The sequence below is a fragment of the Mobula hypostoma genome, chromosome 6 (assembly GCF_963921235.1).
Source record: "Mobula hypostoma chromosome 6, sMobHyp1.1, whole genome shotgun sequence".
Classification (NCBI taxonomy): Eukaryota; Metazoa; Chordata; class Chondrichthyes; order Myliobatiformes; family Myliobatidae; genus Mobula; species Mobula hypostoma.
In genome coordinates this window covers 176,163,984-176,188,471 of record NC_086102.1, presented here as the reverse complement: position 1 = coordinate 176,188,471, position 24,488 = coordinate 176,163,984, and the positions used below count along the sequence as shown (strand labels likewise).

Here is a 24,488-nt window from a genome sequence, read left to right as displayed (position 1 = left end):
CCGGTGTTTGTCATACTTGACCTTATGTCAGTACCATCATTCAGTTGGATTATAGTTGATCTGAACTGTAATTTCGTATGCCCTTGCTTTTGTTTCACTTGATATTGTTACACAGCCTTGAGATTTTAGTTCATACAACACCCACAATATTTAGTGATAACATTTTCATGGTTCAACCACTATTGTTTTCTTTTTTATCATTTCTAAATAATCTATTTCAAATTTAAGATCTCTGTTTCCATGTATGTCAGATCTTAAATGTGGGTTTGAGACGGTAAAGGATATTGGGAGAGGTGTTCAGCTTCTTGACCATTCATTGAGAGCACATGTGTAAACGGTGCAAGGAGAACAACGCCTCAGAAACTACTCACTGGTTGCCCCATTAACTTCCTTTTGCCCATCTAAAAGATTCTGAATTTCCCTCATGGGCCACCTCAGAACCCATAAAATATATTGAAAGCAAGTCATACTCAATATTGGGGAAGCAGTCTGAAATAAATATATATCCTTCCTAAGGAATAAAAACTCAACAGAAAAGTGGTCAAAACATGAGCTGAAGTCAGATCAAGGGGCAGCTTGTAATATGACTAAAAAGAGCAGTAAGCCCGAGAAATGGGAAAATTTCAGACTGTGAAAGGCAATGTTAGGGTAATAGTCAACATCTTTTTCCCGTACTGAGTATGCCAAATGAGAGAGGGAAAGGTTAAAGGAAATGTGCAAGCAAGTTTTTTTTTAGAAAGTGGTTGGTGGTCTATAATGCTACCAGAGAGATGGTAGAAGTGGATACGACTGCCTATATAGACATGCGAACTGGGAGAGAGTGAAGTGATATGGGCCAATGGGATTAGCCAGATTGGCATCACAGTTGGTGCAGGTATGGTGGACAGACAGGCGTGGTCTGGTACCGTGCTTTGTTCCATGTTCTAACTCAGCAAAGTGGAGGCAGCAATTTTGGCACGGAAACAGAGAAGAGAATTCAAGTTACAGTCCCAGCCATGTTCTTCTCAACTCAAGGTATCATTGTATGAGTGAATACTGCACTGGATACTTTCTTTCACTGTGTACTGTTTACTGCAGGTTCTTTTCCTTGTAATCGGTCAGTCTCTCTCAACATGAAATACGTTAATTTTTATGTGAACTTGCATGCTACGTACTCATTTCCTGAACTATCTTTCCCTGGAAAATTGCAGTTTTTGTTTTGCTACTATCCCCATTTTGCCTGTCAGAGATTGAACTTTTCCTAGCATCCTCGCTGACTGAGCAACTCTGGTACTATAGTCCGGCAGCCTGTTACTAATGTCATTTGCTTCTCAGGCCTGTTCCTTGTAAACTTTAACTTGTACAGCACCAATCTCTAGCTCTGCAACATTGATATATTGGTTAAAATTTATATAATTTGTTAGTACCGTCCTGGATAAATTTAAATGTGCTTGTTTGGTTGGGAATTCATGACTGCTTCAAAGACAGTGGTATTCTGTCCTTCAGTAATTTAAACCTAACTCTGCTTCGGTAACACACATAAAAGTTGCTGGTGAACGCAGCAGGCCAGGCAGCATCTCTAGGAAGAGGTGCAGTCGACGTTTCAGGCCGAGACCCTTCGTCAGGACTGCTTCGGTATACTCTTTTCAGTAACCACTGTCCTTCGAGTCGGTTGACCATTATATTTCACCTTTATATTTCTAATATGTTATACAGGTATTCAGTTTACAATCTTAACATGAACACATTTAATGCTAAATAAAAATTCAAAGTTCTGGAAGCACTCAGCAGGTCAGGCAGCATCACTGGGAAGGAAAGAGTCAACATTTACTGACATAGAGTCATAGAAAAGTACAGCACAGAAACCAGCTATTTGGCCCATCTAGTCCCTGCCAAACCATTTAACCTGCCTACTCCCATTGACATGCACCGGGACCATATCCAAACTTCTCTTAAACGTTGAAATCGAGCTCATATGCACAACTTGTGCTGGCTGCTTGTTCCACACTCTCATGACCCTCTGAGTGAAGAAGTTTCCCTTCATGTTCCCCTTAAACTTTTCACCTTTCACCCTTAACCTATGACCTCCCAGCCAACCTCAGTGGAACAATCCTGCTTGCATTTACCCTATCTATACCTCTCATAATTTAGTATACCTCTATCAAATCTCCTTTCAGTCTTCTATGCTCCAAGAAATAAAGTCCTAACCTATTCAATCTTTCCTTATTACTCAAGTCCTCCAGTCCCGTGTCAAACTTTGGAGTTCTAAAGTTTTTCAGTCATTCATTCTTGGGGGTTTTCTTCTGTTTCATGGATATCTGTGAAGAGAAAGAATTTCAGGTTGTATATTGTACGCATTCTCTGATATTAAATGGAATCACTGAAGCTAAGTGAGAACATTTAATAAGGTTTTTCCCATAAGTCTATTGGTAGAAATGCCAATAGATTTGCATTAGGAACTGGGTGAGTAGTAGACAATTAGTCTAGACAGGCTACAGATTTAGGAGTTACAATCTGGATTGTCACAACTGGGAATGTGAACATAAGCACCAACAGGCCACTTAACCCCTTCTCCGCATGTGTGCTCTGTCATTCAGTAAGATCACATCTAATCTTTTACCTCAGATCTGTTGCCAGTACTAACTTTGTATACCTCAATTCCTTCACTATCTAAAAATATATTAATCTATCTTGAATATACTCAGCTGGTGGAACTCTAGTGCCCTCTTGGGTAGAGTTTTCCAATGATTTTATCTCTGTTCTGACTGGATGACATGTCATTCTGAAAGTTTAACCCAGGATCTACACAAACCAACCATGGGGAAAATCAATTCTGCATCTGTCATGTCAAGCCACATAAGATCATTTCATTAAAAGATATAAAGGTTGTGGCAGACTTTACCCAGTAGAAACTTATAGGACTATATTTTTCCCTGGCTGTCAAGGCTAAAATTAGTGGTCACAGCCTCCCAATGGGTGGGCAGTCAGTTTGAACTGAGCTGACAAGAAATTCTTGTAATTTGGATTAGGAAGCTTTGGAATACTGACATAAGAGACTACAGATGCAAAAATCTGAGCGTCAGGAGGAACTCAGTGAATCAAGGAGCATCTGTGAGAGGAAAGAAGTCATCAATGTTTCAGGACTGAGAATGGAGAGTCAAAATGACCAGTATAAAAAGCAGAAGGGGAGAGGGAGAAGGGGTAGAGCTGACGGACTGATACAGGTGAGTGACAGGTGGAGGCAAAGAGAGGCAGACAGAGCAGGGTTGAGAGAGGTGAGCATGAAGACTGGAGATGACTGAAGTGGGGGATACGCAGAAACACAAAGCGTTACCAGTGATGAAGATAAGAATGGGAGCTATTAGGGGAGGGGTGAATGGCGGTTGGAACCAGAATCAGGTACGGGAAGGGGGACCTGTGGGTGAGCCTGGTTCTGTGTGTGCGTGGAGTAGGTGGATGGAAGCGGGGAGAGAGGCGAAGGCAAATTTGGGGAGTAGTTGGGCATGAAGGAAAGGAAGCAAAAACAGGAGTATTGAAGGATGGGGTGGGGGGGGGGGGAAAGGAACCTAACACTGAAAAATGTCATATTGATTCCATCGGGTTCCACTTCCCATTCCCCACTGATCTGTACAAGGTCAGCTTTCTCTACTACCAGGATAAGACTGGAGGAACACACCTCACATTCTGCCTGGGTAGTCTCCAGATCAGCGGCACGATTGAGCAAGTGCAATGGAGACCCTGCAAGAGAAAACTTTGGAAGAAGTTTAATTAAGTTAGATGTGGAGCAGTGGGCTTGCAGTGGGTTTTGGTGGTTGGCCACTCTCCCGGGATGATGGCACAAAGGTCCAGAAAGGGAAGAGATAGAAATGTGAAGGTGAGAGTCGTTATGAAAGGAATGAAACTTGAGTTACTTGTGAGTGCAGGAAAGAGCACCTGTTTAGTGATAGTTATACCTGACAAATAATTGAACAAGTTGGCCCCAAGTAGGATGAATTCCATGTTTCCCACAAAAGGGTAGGACAACCTGGGACCAATACAAGTGCCTATTTCTACACTTTTTCTTCAGAAAATGGGTGAAGAATTTCTGTAATGTCAGGGCATTTAATTCTGAACCCAAACCATTGACTGTAAATACTGCCTGACTTGAGTATTATTGGTACTTTCTGTTCTTTATTTCAGATTTCTAGATTATGTGTTTGATAAAACCTTTAGCCAGACTAGCTTTTTCCATGTTTGAGCTGAATGAGCAGGCTGCTATTAACAGTGAAAACTGGATGATCACAGTGATGGGGAGATCTGCCTTACTCTGACACTCATATTTGAATCATTCTGGACAGAAGTGTTGGAAACAAGGGCAAAAAAAAACATGGACAGAAACAAGATATTTTCATCCCCATCTATTTTTTTTTCCTATCAAATTCAATCTAATTGCTCAGTTCAATTATTTTCGCCTTCTGAAACGCGTTTCCATTTTGTAATTTATTGCAAATTTGGACTGGCATTCATCAGCACATAGAGGCTGGTGAAAGCTTAGCCTTTCCACGCTTGGCCACTCAAAGCATAAATATTCAGGGCGGTGCATCCATCTTAATAGATGGACCAGGGGATAAAAGCGTGTCAGATTTTACGCTTCAAGGATGAAATTTAAGGGCAAAGACTAATTCACTTCAAATACTCATAATGCAAATTTGGAAACACAAAAAATAGTTTCACTTTCAAGCTAGTATTTTTTTCTATTTAGACGAAGAGTGGTCGCTCGCGGTAAAATTCGGAGGGTTTAATTCTCTTCTTGGGTTTGGGAAACTATATTTATTTTTAAATTCCATGCGGAATATTTTGGAGGATCAAGAACCAAGAACTATTCGGTCAACTTCCAATGGCATCAGAAAGACCAATCAACATGCCCGGAAAAAAAATTAACGGGAAACGATTTGAACTTTTTCCAATAAAGTGTGTTTATCTGTTGAAATTCCTGCAATATCTTGTTTAATTAGTCAGCATTTCCGCTCAATGATTTAGTTTTTTTTTGCAGATGCGTTTTGCCAAATATTACACAGCAACGCAGACATGACGCATCTAAAGTTCAAATGTTCATCGTTATGGCACAGTGCAGCCTTTTTCCGATCCCATGAAAAGTCCGGAGATTGAACTATGGATGTGAAAACATTACCAGCTTTTGGCATTGTTTTTTTGACTGCGTTCTGCCTTTTCTCCGCGTCTTCCGCTAACATACCGGGTAAATTCTTAACTTTTATTTGGACTTTTCTTCTGTCGGGATTTTTGTGTGCTCTATTCGTGCTGCGAAAGCAAACCCCCCCCCCCCCCGGCAACCTTTGGAAGTCGTACTCTTGTACAAAGTTAGAGTCAAGAAGTTGCAGTCGCGATTCGTGGTTTTGGTCTGTGTAATTATGTTCGGACCACCCACCCATCCTCAGCTGAAAATAACTCCGATTTTTCAGACATTTCAGAGTCATTCAGACAGAGGTTCGTGTTTTCTAACGTACGTCACGATGCGGCAATTGTTATACCGTTTACAACAGCAAACATTAAGGGGAATTAGAAGCAGGGACGCTTGCTGTATTTAACGCCCTCCAACGGTGAAAGATTTGGTTGAATTAGAAAATTCTGCGTGTATTCAGTCAGACCACATCTGGTGAGGGAGAAACGGAGTTTCAGGCCTGTGACTTCAGTTGGAGCTGGGGAGAAAATAGCTGTTTTAAAGTCGCGGAGATTAAACAATTATCAGTGAGGACACATAAGACTGTGGATACTAGGATCTGAAACAAAGAATACGGTGCCACGGAGGCAGAAAGTATGTCCAAATTTTTTGGACATGGACCCTGTGTTAGGGCTTGGAGGGAAGCGAAAAGATTGGCGCTGCTAGAGGGAGATCTGTGATTTGGATGGAAACAGAGAGCCTGACATAAATGATAGTGATGCTGCAAGAGAGAGAGGGCTCGTTCGTTCCTCACGTGCTATGTCGAAAGACGTGGGCGATCATGGTCTTTCCATAACCGTGATAGTTCTTGGCAAATTTTTCTGCATAAGTGGTTTGCAATTGCCTTCTGCGCAGTGCCTTTACAAGATGAGTGAACTCAGCCATTATCAATGCTCTTCAGAGACTGTCTGCCTGATCTTAAGTGGTCGCATAACCAGGACTTGTGATGTGCACCAGCTGCTCATAAGACCATCCACCACCTGCTCCCGTGGTTTCATGTGACCCTGGTGGTGGAGGGAGGGAGGGGGGTGTGCCAAGCAGGTGCTGCCCCCTGCCGAAAGGTGACCGACCTGCAGGCTAACGGAGGGACGGAGCACCTTACACCTCCTCTGGTAGAGACGTTATCTCTATACAAAACAAAAAAAAAGGGAACTCTGTCTGGGTCACACAGTATCTGTGGAGTGGAAGGAATAGTTGATGTTCAGGTAATGAGGGGAAGAGAGGGAAGAGGTGTTAGGTGGAGTGAGATATGAGGGGCGATTGAGCGGGGGGGGGGGGTGGAGTTGAGTGGCAGAAACAAGGACGGGAAAAGAGACCAAAGGAGCCAGGGGATAGTTGGTTGATCATAGAGAGAGAGAGAGGCTAAACGGTGATGAGATGCAGATACTGAACTCTGGTAACTATGGAAGGCGATAAATGAATCCAGCTAAGAGCGGATTGAAGGCAGGAGACCATGGAACATAGGAGCAGAATTAGGGAATTTGGCCCATCAGGTCTGCTTTGCTGTTCCATCATGGCCAATTTCATTATCCCTCTCAAGCCCATTCTCATGCCTTCTCCCTGTGATCTTTGATGCCTTACTAATCAAGAATTTATAAACCACCACTTTAAATATATCCAATGACATGGCCTCCAGAGCTGACTGTGGCAATGAATTCCAAAGATTCACCACCATCTGGCTAACAAAATGGCTCCTCATCTCTGTTCTAAATGGACATCTTTACTGAGCCCACTATAGGAAACGTCCTCTCCACATCGACTTTGTGTAGGCCTTTCAATATTCGATAGGTTTCAATGAGATTCCCCCCCCCCCAGCAACTCAACTCCAGCAAGTACAGGTACAGAGCCATCAAACTTTCATCATACATTTAGCCTTTCATTCCTGGAATCAGTCTTGTGAACTTCCTCTGGATCGTCTCCAGTGGCAGGACATTATTTCTTAGAGAGTCCAATTGTGTCCTGACCTCTCCCTTATAAAGCCTCAGTGTTACATTCCTGCTTTTATATTCTAGTCCTCTCGAAATAAATGCTATCCCATTTGCCTTCCTTACCACTGACTCAATCTACAAGTTTACCTGTAGGGAATCCTGCATGAAGGCTCCCAAGTCCCCTTGCACTTCTGATTTCTGATTTGTTTTCCACTATTTAGAAAATAATCTGTGCCTTTATACCTTCTACCAAGGTACATGAGCATGCACATCCTTACCACTATATTCTATCTACAACTTCTTTGCCCAGTTTCCCTGCAGACTCCCTACTTCCTCAACACTATCTACCCCTCCATCGATCTCTTTATTGTCTGCAAGCTTGGCCACAAAGCCAACAATTCCATCATTCAAATCATTGATGTATAATGTGAAAAGAAGCAGTTCCAACACCAACCCCTGTGGAACCCCATGAGCCACTAGCAGCCAACCAGAAATGGCCCCTTTTATCCCCACTCTTTGCCTCCTACCAGTTATCCAATCTTCTATCCATGTTAGCATGCTTCCTGCAATACCATGGGCTCTAAATATCTTGTTTATCAGCCTTGTGTGTTTTGTTTATCAGCGCCTTGTCAAATCCAAGCAGACAACATCCATTGACTCTCCTTTGTCTATCCTGCCTGTTACTTCCTCTTGTGGGAAGATTGGGACCTAAATATTAATGGAAATAGAAGAAAGGGCCAGGGAATCACAGGAAAAAGTCCTTGGAGTGCTTAAAGAAGCAGTGAGGAGAAGGCAAAGCTTGTCTGGTGTCTGGTGGTGTTGTTAAGTTCTTGTAGAATCAGAACATTTCTGGCAAGGCTAAAATGTGTTGCCCATTTGTAATTGCCTTGAGAAAGTGGTGGTAAAGTGCCGCCTTGAAACTCTGCAGTTCATGTGGTGAAGGTACTTCCACACGGTTGTCTGGAGCAAAATTCGGGATTTAGGTCCAATAAAGCCAAAGGAAGATAATGTGTGGTGGTCTGGGGGAACTGCGGTGAGCAGTGTTCAAGCGCTTGCTACTTTCTTCATACTAAAGGTTGAGAAGTGGGGGACACACTTCAAGCAGCTTGAGTGAAAAAGTGTAATACATTTTGTAGATCTACACACTGAAGCCATCATATATTTGTCATTAAGCAAATTAATTTTATTTTGAATGATGCATACAAATCAAGCATGTTTCTTTGTCCTCAATAGCATTTACTTTGAGTGTTTTTATAACTGCAATCACCTACATAAGAATCAGAAACAGGTTTAATATCAGTGGCATATGTCATGAAATTTGTTGTTCTGCAGCAGTAGTACAATGCAATCATCATCATCATCATCAGGTGTTGTGCCCAGTTTGAGCTTTGACTGCCAAGGCCCACACACTCCTGTTTCAGGTCAAGTGGATCAATTCATTGGTATTCATTTCCAGTTCTCTGACTGCTGTCTTCATCATCATTTGTTTTTGCCTTCCCTTCAGTCTTTCCCATAATTACCGTGCATTCTAACTCCTCTTTCCTAATCACATGTCCAATTAAGTCACGTTGCCTTTTCATGATCTTATACATTATTTTTGTTTTGTGTTTGCTCTGTTCATGACATCCTCATTAGATATTTGTTTTGTCCATGATACTCTTTGCATTCTCCTCAAAAGCCACATCTCTGCTGCTTCAATTCATATGTATATATGTTTGTGTCCTGGGTGATGGGGATCCTTAAGGATGAATGCCGCCTTTTTGAGGCATCCTTGAAGATGTCCTCGATGCTGGGGAGGCTGGTGCCCATGATGGAGCTGAATGAGTTTACAACCTTCTGCAGCTTATTACAATCCTGTGCAGTGACCACAGCCCCCTCCCCCTCCCCCTCCCCCACCAGATGGTGATGCAGCCAGTTAGAATGCTAACTGGCAGAGGGTGATTCAAAAGATTTGTGACCCTTGGTGTGTAGGTGACGGAAATGCTTTGTAGATTGTTTAGTCGCAGCAGGATACAAAGTGTCTGAGCTGCTCTTCTCTCCACAGTATTTATGTGGCTGGTGCAGTTAAGTTTCTAATCAGTGGTGAGCCCTAGGATGTTAATGGTGGGATCTATTTTAACTAAATTTCTTCTGTGAGTCCTTTCTTCCATTATCAGGTGAGAAACAGGGATGTTACCCATGTGATGTCTAATTCCATTTATTATTCAACAGCAAATGAACATTCAGCCATGAGCTGACAAATACAAGTAACACTTGTGCCAGAAAAGTGCCATACAGCCGCCATGTGCAATAAGAGATAAATTTAACCACCTACCCTTGTCAAACAGAGTTGGAGCATGTGAAAATAAGGGCAGGGTGGATGTTTGTGCCAAAGATGATGAAACTATTGTGCTGACTGTCAGAGCAGATGCCACACCACTACAATATACTAGAAAGTGGGGTGAGAGAGGGGTCTAATTAGAAACTATTCAATGTATACCACAAAGAGATGACTATAGTTTTTCCCATGGATGCATTTTTGATTTGAAAGAAATGTGTGGAGTTGAAGGTTAAGTTGATCAGTGTGAAAACAATTCCAGCCGGGTGAAGGAAGATGCTGGCTGAGCCCTCTTTTAAATAAAAGTCCAATGAAGATTTGGGAATTGTAAAAACATGAGAATTTCCACATCTTGACTCATCTCTTACCAAAGGTCAAAGTAAATTTATTGTCAAAGTACGCACAAGTCACCATATTCAACCCAAAGATTACTTGTCTTGCGGGCAAACAAGCAGTGTGCAAAAGACAACAAACTGCGTAAATGCATTTTGGGCCACATCCACTACTTTTTGAAGGATAATATTTCTGGAGATAAGTAAATAGTTAAAGACTGACTCTGCTGCTTTTAAAAAAAATTAATAGGAACAATTATGTGAGAAAAACATTTTTGTTTAACCAACTATAGTTACAGACTTGTAAAGCTTCAGTAAACTTATAGCATTGCAAATTGGTTCATGACAACTGTAGGATGTACTGCAGACCAAATAGAAAAGAGTACAGGCAACCTTTTCTTATCTCAAATTATTTTTCAAGAAAGTTCCATTACTTGTTTTTATTTTGTCCTTAATGTAGCTTGGAGCATGTTCAGCCATTTGAAATTTGCCAGTTCTCATTGGTGGGTCAGAGGTGGTGAGGAAAGCAGTTCAAATTTTAGGATATGAACACCTTGGATGACCTTTCCCGGTCACAGCATTTAGGCGTAATTGCGAAAACTGGGCACCAGTGCCTCAACTTTCTTAAAAATTGGTTAGAGGATCTGGCATGTTACCTCCACAGATGGGTTGTTGAAAGTATCCTGACTGATTCAGTGGTCTGCACCATCACTTGGAGGCTGCTTCCAGTTGGTTTGTATCCATTGTCTGTTTGCATTCTTTAGAACAATGGAGATACAGAGGGAGATTTGATTGGGTGTATAAAACTTGATGGGCATAAACAGATAAGGTTAGTGTTCCATGGTATTGCCAACTTGAAGATGTTGTTTTATGGATTTGAGAGGAATTGGGAAAATTAACTTTTTAGAGCCAAAGTAATGAAATACAAGAGTGATGAAATTGAAAATGCTTGTTATATTTAAGTTAACTGAAAACATAAAAAGAAACTCAAGATGTTGGAAACCCAAAAGAAGACAAAATGATTTTTGAAAAACTCAGCAGATCAAGCAGCATTTGTGAGAAGAGAAACAGATTGGCATCTCAGGTGAAATATCAGGTTAGACAAAGAGAGAAATCTATTTGATATATGCAGTATAGAGGGTGCAGAAGTACAATTGCTAGAACAAAGAGAATTTCTGTGATAGAATGAAATAATATAACCATGGAAGGGACAGTTATTAGTGTAATAGGTTTTTAATGTTGTAACCTTACTTATAAGAGATCAATGTAAGGCAAAAACAGAAAAAGAATTAAAAGTTCAAAGTAAAATTTATTATCAGCGTACATACGTGTCACCACATACAACCCACAGTTTCCTTTTCCTGCGGGCATACTTAGCAAATCTATGGAACAGTAACTGTTAACAGGATCAATGAGTAACAAACTGCAAATGCAAGTATGAATAAATAGCAATAAATAATGAGCATGACATAACAAGATAAAGAGTTCTTACAGTGAGCCCATCTATTGTGGGAACACCAGAAATAGAATGAGTGTGGTTATCCCCTTCTGTTCAAGAGCCTGATGGTTGTGGTATAGTAACTGTTCTTGAACCTGGTAGTGCAGGTCCTGGGTCTCTTGTACCTTCTATCTGATGGCAGCAGTGAGAAAAGAGTGTGGCCTGGGTGGTGAGGATCTTTGATGATGGATGCTGCTTTTCTATGGCAATCTTTCACGTAGATGTGCTCAATGGTTGGGAGGGCTTTACCTGTGAAGTGCTGAGCTTGAATCCACTACCTTTTGTAGGATTTTCCACTCAAAAGGCAAGTCATTTAAAGCTGCTGGATGACCACGTAAGAGCCATGACTTACAATGCTGGTAAATTAGTTTATTATTATCATATATACTGAGGTACAGTGGAAAAACTTTGGCAAGTTATCCATACAGATCATTTCATCCCATCAGTGCATTTAGTTCAAGGGAAAACAATAAAAGATGGCAGAATAAATAGATACAGTAAAAGAGTGCAGTCAGTCAATGAGGTGCAAGGTCATAACAAGGTATATTGTGAGCTTACGAGTCTAGCTTGTTGTACTGGGGGACCATTCAATAGTCTTATAACAGCAGTATAGAAGCTGTCCCTGAGCCTGGTAGAATGTGTTTTCAGGCTTTTCTATTTTGTGCCTGATGAGAGGGCAGAAAAATACTGTGAGCAAGAGTCTGGAAATGAGGATAATCTAATAGGCTCTATTTTTACATAATTAAGTGAACCATACCTTTCTATTATTTATTTCAACTCACTTGCTTAGCTGTTCCAAATACAATGTTTTCCTGTTTTCGAAGAGATACCAGCTTGGCAGATACTTTGAGATGTTTTCTGGAACTCTGCACCACCTCACTGCACTCAGGGTTGGCCTCTTCCACACTGATTATATTGTGTTAGGTCATGGGGTTATAGATTTTGGATTATTTTTATTGCTACCATTGGATCCCCTGTTTTGTGGATTGTTCCTGGGCACAATTTGATGTACTTGGTTCTTCATTTCATAGATAGGACTTCATCTTCACACAGACTGAGCAGCTAGGAATCAAACATTGTTGTAGCTTGGGAATCTACTGAAGGCCTCTGTGGACAAGGAGGGCAGATTCTCTTCTGTAATCAATATTAGTAAATCAGATGGATCTTTGCAGCAATGTGGTAGTTTAATAGTTGCCATTAATGAGGTAGCTTGATAACTTAATATTCTTTTATAATTAACAGAATTAGAATTTCCAGCTACTGTAGTGGGTTTCGAATACAGGTTTACTGTATTCATTAGAGTCTCCAACAGTGTTTGCTCTAAGCCGCACGGGAACGTGGCCCTGCAGTTACTGAAATGCTCCTGTGCACATAGCCTTTGTTGCCATGCAGCTGGACTTTTGTTTCATATAATGTTAATATAAAGTGCAGAGCAGTTTTCAGGCCATGTAAAAATTTCCTGCTCAGAGTAATGTTTGGTCTGTGCAGCTGTAAAAAAAAATTAGAAAGTTGGTAACCATCACAATCCCACTTCCACTTCATGCCCCCAATACAGAAATTGAATTTATGAAATATTTTGAGATTAATTCAGGTTGTATATGAGGATTGGAAATTAATTTTATAATTTTCATTAAGAGCGAGAAAGAAACTTGGATTTAATACTGAGACTTATCAAACAAAATGATTACCACCGGAGGTAGTTAGCATTCGCGTGAACCAAGGATTGGTAAGAGAAAGCAGAACTTTGGCACTGCTTTTGGACTCTCTGAGCAAAGTCCCAGATTTAACCTGCTAAACTGCATGGTTTCCTTTTTTACTGTAAGCACCTGTGATTGCAATAGTTTAGAAAATATGATTCAATAATCTCTTGAAATTGCCTGAGTACAACTTTAATGGTTCACTGAGTTATTTACTGCCACTAATAAGAAGTTTGTTGATTAATAGTACCGCGCACTGCTGGTTGCTGCAATGTAAGTTTGGAATGCAGTTACTGAACTAAGTGTAATTTCCTCATTGTCACCCTAATTAACATTAGTGGAGGATATGAGGATATGAGTATATCATTACAATCACAAGAAATTTGAATCCTGACTTAACAACAGAAGCTTCAACTGCACAAAATTTAATGTTGGAAATCTCAGACTATACATATCTTTCTCTTCTTTTCTAAAGGTTGTGATGTCACGTGGATTCCATTTGAAAACAAATGGTACTCCTTTTTTCCAACTCAAGGAACTGGCTATGAAATGGAAGAAGCACAAGAGTGTTGCAAAGATATTGGTAAAAATTCCTTTTAGCCTTATTCTCGTTTGAATGAAGAAGCAAAATACTTGCAATATGTTTAAAATTTGGTTGCCATTTGAGTGGTAACTTGTATTTCTTCTGCACATTTAGTCAGTGGAAAGGAAGGCAAATGCAGTTAGCATTCATTTTGAGAGGACTAGCAAGGATGCAATATTGAGGCTTTATAAAGGACTGGTGAGGCCTCATTTGGAATATTGTAACAAGTTTTGGCTCCCTTATCTAAGAAAGGAGTTGCTGACAATGGAGAGGGTTAGAAAGGGGTTCACAAAAGTGATTCTGGGATTGAAAGGCTAATCGTATGAGGAATGTTTAATGGCATCAGGCCTGTACTCACTGGAATTCAGAAGCATGAAACCTATCGAATGTTGAAAGGCCTCAATAGAGTGGATGTGGAGAGGATATTTCCTATGATGGGGAGAATCTAAGACCCAGCCTCAGAATACAGGGACATCCTTTCAGAATGGAGATGAAGAGAAATTTCTTCAGCCAGCGAGTGGTGAACCTGTGGAATTCATTGAGAGGAGGCCAAGTCTTTAAGTATATTCAAGGCTGTTTGATAAGTTTTTGATTAGTCGGGGTGTTAAGATATACGGGGAGAAAGCAGGAGACTGGGGCTGAGAGGGAAAATAGATCAGCCATGATGAAATGCTGGAGAGGACCCGGTGGGCCAAGTGGCCTAATTCTGCTCCTATACCTTATGGTCTCATGGTCTTAAGAGACTAACATCACCAGTGGTTTCAGAGGCAGATGGATAAAATGACAAATCGTCAAAGGAGATCTTTAAGATTCTGAGTCATGAATAACAGACACTGTATTAGGAAATATTTTCTTTGAACTCTTCTATTATTTAATAATTTTTTGATACTTAAGAAAATGAGAAATAAAAGCAGGGGTATTCTATCTGACTCTTTAAGCCTGTTCTCCAATTCAACAAGATAGTGTCCATATTTTTAATGCCCATGCCACTTTCCTGTATCAATCTCATGTCCTTCAATTCCCCTACCTAATGTTTATCAATTTGCTACCTTGAAGATCTCAGTATCTCGATCCCTACAGTTGTGGTGGCTAGAGAGTTTAAAGTGTTCAACAGGCTCGGGCAGAAGGAGATTCTTCTCACCTCAGAATGACTAATGCTTATTTTAAGACCGCAGTCTCTTGTTCCAAGCACACAGGCTGGGGAAACATCGTCCCTTCATTTGTTTCTATTCCTGGTAAGAATTTTGTGTTATTCAATGACATAATCATTTAGTCCTCTAAACTCTAGAGAATATGGATTAATCTCTCCTCAGAGGATATATCGTTCACCTCAGGAATCTGGTGAGCCTTTGTTACAACCTCTTTATCATAGATCTATCCTCCTTGAGTTGTAGATTAGAACTAAATATTTTTTCAGGGACGTTACTTTTGCCCATTCTCTATGCGTCATTTTGAACTGAAGTATTGCTTAAAGTATGGAAATATGATTCATTACAAAGTCACAGATTTTAGTTTATTCTTAACTTTTCACTCTTAAAAGACGTGTTACCTACAAATATTAAGGAATACAGACAAGCTCATTTATTAAGTCCAGTTTCAGAGTAAGCATTTGATGGTTTTGTTTTGAAATAAATTATTCAAACTTTATTTTATTTGATTTGATCTCTGACAAATTACATCTACTTTTGTGTTCCAGGTGCCAATATTGTCAGTGTACTTAGTGAAACGGAAAATAAATTCATTGTTGATCAATTGAAAAAGAATATGCAGTCTAAAACCATTTGGTTGGGCATGATTTTTGATACAGACAGTAAGTATTGGTCTATTTGTTAATAAGTCCTTTTCAAAACAAAAGTGAGTTTATACACGTCTTTGCAAAGATTTTGTGTCACCACCTAAGTGTCTTGCTGTATTTCGAACTACAGAATACTAAAGCTAAATAGAGTAAGTCTCAAAAAAGTTGAGTTTGACAGTTAAGAACATAGAACATAGAATAGTACAGCACAGTACAGGCCCTCCAGCCCACAATGTTGTGCCGACCCTCAAACCCTGCCTCCCATATAACCCCCCACCTTAAATTCCTCCAGTTCTTGTATTTCAAAGAATTGTTATTTTGGGAACTGTTGTCAAGTGAGCTTTTATGTATTTAATATTTTAGTAATACTTGAGTAATCTTGAGTATCTGTGCATTTTTTTTCCTTTAAGTAATTCATTCCCAGTCATATGTATAAATACGTGAATTGCTTACGTCGTCTGCTGCCATGTGATACATGTGCACCTCTTTTAAAGTAAACTCGAAGTTAGACCTGCATTTTGGACTCCCGTGACTTCCTTTGAATTAGTTTAATGTTTTGAAGCTACAGGACTTAACGGGAGCTGCTTGCTGTCTACCCTGAATCTTGCTTTTACAAGATGTAGTTAACAGTCAACCATATCACTGTGGGTCCAGGGTTCATAGGGCCATAGGAGCAGAATCAGGTCATTCAGCTCATCGAGACTGCTCTGCCATTCCATCGTGGCTGATCCTGGATCCCACTCAACCCCGTACACCTGCCTTCTCGCCATAACTATCTGAATGGAGTCAAGTTAGGAAAAGGGGAAGTACAATGAGATCTTGGTGTCCTTGTTCATCAGTCACTGAAAGTAAGCATGCAGGTACAGCAGGCAGTGAAGAAAGCTAATGGCATGCTGGCCTTCATAACAAGGGGAATCGAGTATAGGAGCAAAGAGGTCCTTCTGCAGTTGTATTCAGGGCCCTGGTGAGACCACACCTGGAGTATTGTGTACAGTTTTGGTCTCCAAATTTGAGGAAGGACATTCTAGCTACTGAGGGAGTGCAGCGTAGGTTCACGAGGTTAATTCCTGGGATGGCGGGACTGTCATATGTTGAAAGATTGGAGCGACTGGGCTCGTATACACTGGAATTTATATGGATGAGAGGGGATCTGATTGAAACATATAAGATTATTAAGGGATTGGACACGCTAGAGGCAGGAAACATGTTCCCGATGTTGGGGGAGTCCAGAACCAGAGGCCACAGTTTCAAAATAAGGGGTAGACAATTTAGAACGGAGTTGAGGTAATACTTTTTCACACAGCGGGTTGTGGTTCTGTGGAATGCTCTGCCTCAGAAGGCAGTGGAGGCCAATTCTCTGGATTCTTTCAAAAAAGAGTGAAGTAGAGCTCTTAAAGATAGTGGAGTGAAGGGATATGGGGAGAAGGCAGGAAAAGGGTACTGATTGTGGATGATCAGCCATGATCACAGTGAATGGTGGTGCTGGCTTGAAGGGCTGAATGGCCTACTCCTGCACCTATTGTCTATTGTCTATAACCTTTAATGCCCTGACCAATCAGGAAACTTATCAACTTCCGCCGTAAACATACCCACAGACTTGGCCTCCACATCAGTCTGTGGCTGAGAATTTAACAGATTCTCTACTCTCTGGCTTAAAAAAATCCTCCTTTCCTCTGTTCTAAAAGGTTGCCCCTCAATTTTGAGGCTGCACACTCAAGTTCTGGATACCTCATTATGAGAAATATTCTCTCCACATCCACCCTATTTATTCCTTTAAACGTTCGATAGGTTTCAGTGAGATCCCGCTACATTCTTCTAAATTCCAGTGAGTACAGACCCAAAGCTGCCAAATGCTCCTCATATGTTAACCCCTTCATTCCCGGAGTCATCCCTGTGAACCTCCTCTGGACTCTTCCCAATGACAACACATCCTTTCTGAGATATGGAGCCCAAAACTCCAAGATGCTGGAGGAACTCAGCAGGCCAGGCAGCATCTATGGAAAAAAGTACAGTTGACATTTTGGGCCTGCTGAGTTTCTCCAGCATTTTGTGTGTGTTGCTCGAATCTCCAGCATCTGCAGATTTTCTCTTGTTTGTGACCTGACTAGTGTCTTATAAAGGCTCAGCATTATCTCCTAGCTTTTATATTCTATTCCCCTTGAAATAAATATCAACATTGCATTTGCCACCTTTACCACAGACTCAACCTGTAAATTAATCTTCTGGTAGTCTTGCACGAGGACTCCGAAGTCCCTCTGCATCTCTGATGTTTGAATTTTCTCCCCATTTAGGTATTAATCCGCACGATTGTTCCTTTTACCAAAGTGCATTATCACACATTTCCCAACACTGTTTTCTATCTGCCACTTTTTGCCCATTCTTCCAATTTGTCTGTCCTGCTGCAATCGCATTGCTTCCACAGCACTACCTACCCCTCCACCTATCTTTGTATCATCTTCAGACTTTGCCACAAATCATTGACAAACAATGTGAAAAGTAGTGGTCCCAGTACTGACCCCTGAGGAACGCCACCAGTCACCGGCAGCAAACCAAACAAGGCCCCCTTTATTCCCTGTCACTGCCTTCTGCCTGTCAGACATTCCTCTATCCATGCCCGTATCTTTCCTGTAATGCCATAGGATTTTATCTTATTCAGCAACCTCATTTGTGGAACCTTATCAAATGCCTTCTGAAGATCCAAGTAAATGACATCCACTGCCTCTCCTTTGTCCACCCTACTTGTTACTTCCTCGAAGAACTCCCTTTTTGTTATGCATGATTTCCTTTTACAGAAATCATGCTGACTTTGATTGATTTTATCATTAGTCTCCAAATACTCCGAAACCTCATCTTTAATAAAGGCTCCCAACACTTTCCCAACCACTGAGGTTAGGCTAACTGGCCTATAATTTCCTTTCTTTTGCCTTCCTCCCTTAAAGAGTGACATCTGTAATCTTCCAGTCCTCTGGGACCCATGGCAGAATCATGTGATTCTTGAAAGATCACAACTAATGCATTCGTTATCTCATCAGGAATCTGGAATGTAGTCCATTTGGTCCAGCTGACTTATCCACCTTAAGATCTTTGAACTTGCCTAGAACTTCTTCGTTTGTAGTAGCAATGGCACTCACTCCTGCTCCCTGAGACACACGGACCTCTGGCACCCTCCTAGTGTCTTCCACAGTGAAGACTGATGCAAAGTACCCATTAAGTTCATCTGCCATTTCTTTGCACCCATTACTACCTCACCAGCATCATTTTCCAGTGGCCCAATATCAACTCTCACCTCCCTTTTACACTTGTACCATAAAAATATAAATCAGAGCACAAGTGGGCCATGTGGGTTCTTGTATGTTTCCCCGTTCAACAATGAACCCATATATTATTTGGTAAATATGGACAGAAGATGTATGAAGATCAAGATCTCAAATCTGGTACCAAACTCTAGGACTCCTGGGCAGCAAGTGATTCCTGTCCTCCTGTATGCTTCTGATGTCTGGCCTGCCTATAGTAGGCTCCTTAAACCATGTAATAGATGCCCAGTTCTGAGCTCTGTCATATGAAGAAAGCAGCAAATAGAGGAGGAAACAAGTGAAGATGTGCACAAAGACCTCTTCAATAAATGTAACATCTCGACTGTAGTATTGTGGTTATATCATGTGGGTGCCCAGCTCCAGAGAGTCTCAAGTGAGTTCAACAGTAGTGCATTAATTATGGTAAAAATGTGTTACTCTAGCTCAGTGTTTCCCAACCTTTTTTAACCCAACGCCCTCCCCCCAATGCAATTTCATATTTGCCACACCTTCCTAAAGCACCTTCCTACTTGCCAATGCTCTCTAAGGCACAATATACTTTCCAGCACCCCGTAAGTGTAAAACCATGTCTACCATGTGCTAACATGAGAAAAATAATTCTGCTTTCAATTTTTATTTGTCTTTAAACCTGGCTTACTCAGTGCCTGTGCCCTGTACAACAGCTTCAATATTAATGTGATCCTTGAGCTTGATGGCTTTTAGCAAGAGTTGAAATATCTGGTTCAAGTTGTGACAGCAAAAGCCTCAAGTCCCCTATGCATGACAATGTTCTGTTTCTTTTTCTTGTGACTATGAGGTTCACTGCACTGACGCCTCTTTCAGCAAGGTAGGAGGTTGAAAATCCAATGAAATGCAGTTTGGCTCTTCTCCAAAACCTAAGAAACTTTGTATGACAGTGTAGCCACATACCAAAAAAGCTAACATTTCTGAACAGCATTTTTGCTTCTTCATCATTCTGAATTTCAGTAATTTCTTCTTGCAAGCTCTCTTCCTGTTCTTACACCTTGCAAAGTATTGGGTTAATTACCCAACCCAGAATTTCCAAATCGTTTGATTACTTGAATTGATTCTGAAAGTCCTCATTGACTGCGGATGTAAGTAGTACTCTTGCAAATCACTGTCTGTGAAAGAGAGTGTCATACTTTCCATGCAGGGAAACGGTGAGAACATTCTTCTCCCAATGTTTTGCTTAAATACTTCCAATTTTCTGATAAAAGTGGACACTGCACTTTTTGCCTGGATTAAATTGAAATTCTTGCCCTGAAGTTTCGTATCTGGAATGTTCATTTTGTCATACAGATCAGCTAGGTATGCCACATCTCCACGTAGAAGTTCAGTCTTGTTTCCCAAGCTCTTCTTGACTCAACCAAATGACTCGAGTGTGCAATGCTTTTATCTTCTGGAACTGAGTAATACCATAAGTAGACTTCTCGGGGTGTCTTTTACAGAAGTGTTTCTGCAATCTTGATGGTTTCATGGCTTCATTAGACAGTTCAGTATTATAAATAAGACACGTGGAGTGTCGCAGATCTGGTGGGAATGGAATAAAACCAAAATGCAGGTATATTGTATTGACACACTTTCTGTAGTTTCTTAGCAGGATTAGAATGCAAGGCTTCATTGCCTTCAGACTCTCAGTGATCGCGCTGTATGTATTTATCCGACATTAGCAGGGCTAAATTAAAATAAAAAATTAACACAAACTGGGAATGCCTATCGGATGTGGATGACAGCAGCGAGTTGACACAGGTGGAATGATGGCAGCAGCACACAAAGGAACGGTGAGGCGAAGATGGAAACGATCACAACAGCAAAAATTACACTGACAAGGATTCAGATTGGAATCTGAATGTTAGTTGGGATAGAGCTGGTGTTCAGCAAGCTACCTTTATACTATTCCAGTTAGCGCAATTGACCGATCACGTAAAGTCTCATAATCCCCAAAGATGGTTCTGGACCGCACATATGAAGCCGAGGTCACTTTGTACATCTTGAGGAATCCTCTGGATCGGCAGGTTCACTTCCTGTGTTCTACTACCTCATCCTTTCTTTTTCTTTTTGGAAGTGCCTGCTCTACTAATGGTCGATCAGGTCTCGTGCCTCAGATTAAGGTGCCACTTACCGCCCCCTCCCCCCAAGAACCCTGAATGCCCCTCGACGACTTCTATTTCCTCTAACACCCCCTTAAGCACAAATAACCACCTCCATTGGGAATCATTGCTCTAGCTATAGTTAAAACTTGGTTAAATCATTCAAGTTTATGCACAGCAAGGCATCTCAAAAACTATGCTGGCAAACCGCTGCAAGTGGAAAGCTGATAATGACAATTGAAAGGAAATGGAGCAGTTGCAAAGTAGGAAGAGATACTACAGTAAAACAGTACAGAGATGATTGGTCCTCTGTTGTGGAATGAGCTGGCAGCACAAGCACAAACTTCAATGTTTAAGAGAAACTTCGGTAGGTACATGGATGGGAGGAAGATGAAGGGTTATGGTCCTGGTGCCGATCAATGGGAGTAGGCAGTTTAAATAGTTTGACATAGAGAAGATAGGCCAAAGGTCATGTTTCTGTGCTGTACTTTTCTCAATAATCTTTTGTGTGTTTAAATCTTGTGTGATTTTTTTCTTTATAGTGGAGGTGTATGGTCAAACAACAAGAGGTTTAAGTTTGGGTGTTAAGTTCTAAATTGGACCTAAGGAACAATATTTTCACTGAGAGACAGTTTTAAATCTGGACAACACTGCTTGAAGAGGTGGTAGAATGAGAGATTCTCGCAAAATTTCAGGATGAGTTCTTAAATTGGAGAAAACTGGAGAAAACTATGGACCAAGAACTAGAACTAGAAAGAACGCATAAACATATTCACTGGACAGCATGGGCATGTCAGGCTGAAGGATATTTATGATAAAGGAACATCCTTTGGGCTACAGATTTAATCAGGAATAGCTAATACTCATGTAATATACAAATACAATAGTTTCACATGCAGACTTTGCTACTGCAAAATAATGCAAATAGAATAAAGACTAATATTGATTGAAAATGAAACTATCATACTATTTTAAAGACTCTTCTAAACTAACCAACATCCTTCAAGGAATGAAATCTACCAAACTTACTGGTCCATAATTCATTAAAAGTGGTGTCACAAGCAGATACGGTCGCAAAGAAAGTTTCGGTATATTGGCCGTCATGAATCAATGCATTGAGGACAGGAGATAGGATGTTATGTTGATGTTCTACAAGACATTGGTGCAGCCTGATTTGGAGTATTGTGTGCAGTTTTGGTCACCTACCTGCAGGAAAGATATCAAGGTTGAAAGAGTACAGAGAAAATTTACAAGTATGTTGCTGGATCTGGAGAATGTGAGTTATTTGAAAAGATTGAATAGGTTAGGATTTTATTCCTTGGAATGTGAAAGATTCAGAGAAGATTTGATAAAGGTACACAAAATTGTGAGGGATATAGATAGAGTAAATGCAAACAGGCTTTTTCCACTGAGGTTGGGTGGGACTATGACTAAATATCATGTGTTAAGGGTGAAAGATGAAAAGTTGTGCACATCTGCATAGCAGTTAAATAAAAGCACACATGCGGGTGGTGGCTTTAACTTGTGTATTCACGTTGCAGAGAGCAATGTGCATGCATAGACAAAGGTGTATGCGCAGACAGCAGATCAATACGTAGTGCTGGGGGGCAGGTGTCATTGCGCTAAAAGAAATAAATCCATAGATTATACTTCCTCTCCCTTTGGATTAGTGCAACATAAAACTGTATATGTACAAAACATTTAATTTCCCTTTCATAAACCCATGTTCCAAATAAACATGCTTTTACAATAGCAGTCCTTAATCAACTTCACAGGTCTAAAGATTCAGTCTTTAGGGAGGTACCCTTCCTTTCAGGATAGTGCCTCTGGACCTGTGGAGTGGCATCAGGTTTAGCAGGTGTCTAGTCAATGATAACGTTCTCGTCGCACCTCTGGATCTGCGGAGTGGTGTCAGGTTTGGTAGGTGTCTTGTCTAAGACAACATTCTCGGTTTTCGGTATCACATTGCTGTCAGTGACATGATTATCATTGAGAGCTAAGTCTGGTGACTGTAATGTGTACATCTTGATGGATGCAATCGACTCGTGTTTTTCAGTTGAGCAACCAGTATCTGGTCCACATGACGTCTCCATGTCTGATATCCAACACCCACTGTGTACATCAGTGGTCCAGTTCTCACTCTGAATTTTTGTTTTGGTAAGCTATTTCTTGCAAAGATAGTCCTCAGAGTGGAGACGGTCTTTTCTGAGGTGGTTGACTTCATTGATATAACCTCCAGTCACTTCAAATGGGTATACACTGCAATCAGAAACGTGGAGTCCATGAATAGCCCAGCAAAGTCAATATGCACTCTTTGCCATGGTGTTGACTGTACTCCCACAGGTGTAACGGTGCCTGTGGAGGTGCATTTTGAACTTTGTAGCATCTCAAACAGCTTTTGGCCAAGTCTTCAATCTGTTTATTCCCGGCCACCACACGTAGCTCCGGGCAAGGTTCTTCATCTTGACTGTACCCAGGTCTCCTTCATGCAGATTCTCTAACACTCTGGTGTGCAGTTTAGATGGAACCACAACACGAGATCCACACATGAGGGTTCTTTGACATACAGACAGTTGGTCTCCACTCGCAGAGAATTCTGGGAACACAGGATTACCCTGAGCTGGCCGTCCTTGCACAGTGATGTCATAAATTTTTGACAATGTTGGGTCATTCCTTGTTTGACATAAGGGGATGCATTGCACGCCAGCCTGATGGGCAGGGATGGGTCATAATGGGTGAGCAGTTCATCGGATGTTATTAGTTTCTGTTTCCATGAATGATCTTTCACATCTTTCTGACCATTCTCATTTTGCTTCAGTCTGCAACAGTGCGTTCAATGGATGCAGCACTGTAGCAATCTTTGGGAGAAACCAGTGGTAGTAGTTTACAGGGTCCAAGTATGACCTGAGTATTGTGAACAATTTTGGACCCCTCATCTAAGAAAAGATGTACTGGCTGGCATTGGAGAGAGTTCAGAGGAGGTTCACAAGGATGATTCTGGGAATGAAAGGTTTATCGTATGAGGAACATTTGATAGTTCTGGTTCTGTGCTTGCTGGAATTTAGAAGGATGAGGAGGAATCCCATTGAAACCTTTCAGTTTTTGAAAGGCATAGACAGAGTAGATAGGGAAAGGATGTTTCCCATGGGGGCGGGGGGGGTGAGTCTAGGACAAGAGGACACAGCCTCAGGATAGAGAGGATCTGTTTAAAACAGAGATAAGGAGAAGTTTCTTTTGCCAGAGGGTGATGAATTTGTGGAATTTATCACCACAGGCAGCTGTGGAGGCCAGGTTGTTGGGTGTATTTAAGACAGAGCTTAATATGTTCTTCATTGGACACAGCATCAAAGGTTACGAGGAGAAGGCCAGTAAGTGGAGCTGAGGAAGGGAAGAAGGGTCAACCATGAATGAATGGCATAGCAGACTTGATGGACCAAATGGCCTAATTCTGTTCTTATGTCTTATGGAGTTGTGACATATTTTCTGGTTTGGGTGCCTAAATCACTGCGTCCATCTTCTATTATGTAAGTCATGCTTGTAAATGACATGTCCACAATATGAGATTTGAAAAACTCACATTTGTCTCTCTGAGTGCAGACCATATTCACTCAGCCTGGTAGACACTTTACTAGGGTTCTGGGGGTGCTCATCATCATTTTTACCTGTCACGATAATGTTATTAAGGTAACATTATGTTCTTGGGATATCTTGGAGCACTTGGTCCATTGTTCTTTGCC

At 41.1% G+C, this 24,488-nt stretch overlaps 1 protein-coding gene across 2 annotated transcripts in view; it reads left to right on the top strand.

Moving 5' to 3' along the window:
- The first annotated feature begins 5,059 nt into the window (after positions 1–5,059).
- Positions 5,060–24,488, top strand: part of cd302 (CD302 molecule) — a 39,897-nt gene continuing 20,468 nt past the window's right edge. For both annotated transcript variants that reach the window (XM_063050135.1, XM_063050134.1), the window contains exons 1-3: positions 5,060–5,215; positions 13,445–13,552; positions 15,249–15,362. In XM_063050135.1, coding sequence (XP_062906205.1) covers positions 5,131–5,215; positions 13,445–13,552; positions 15,249–15,362 — 307 coding nt within the window. In that variant the 5' untranslated portion in view covers positions 5,060–5,130. The remainder of the gene's footprint in view (positions 5,216–13,444; positions 13,553–15,248; positions 15,363–24,488) is intronic.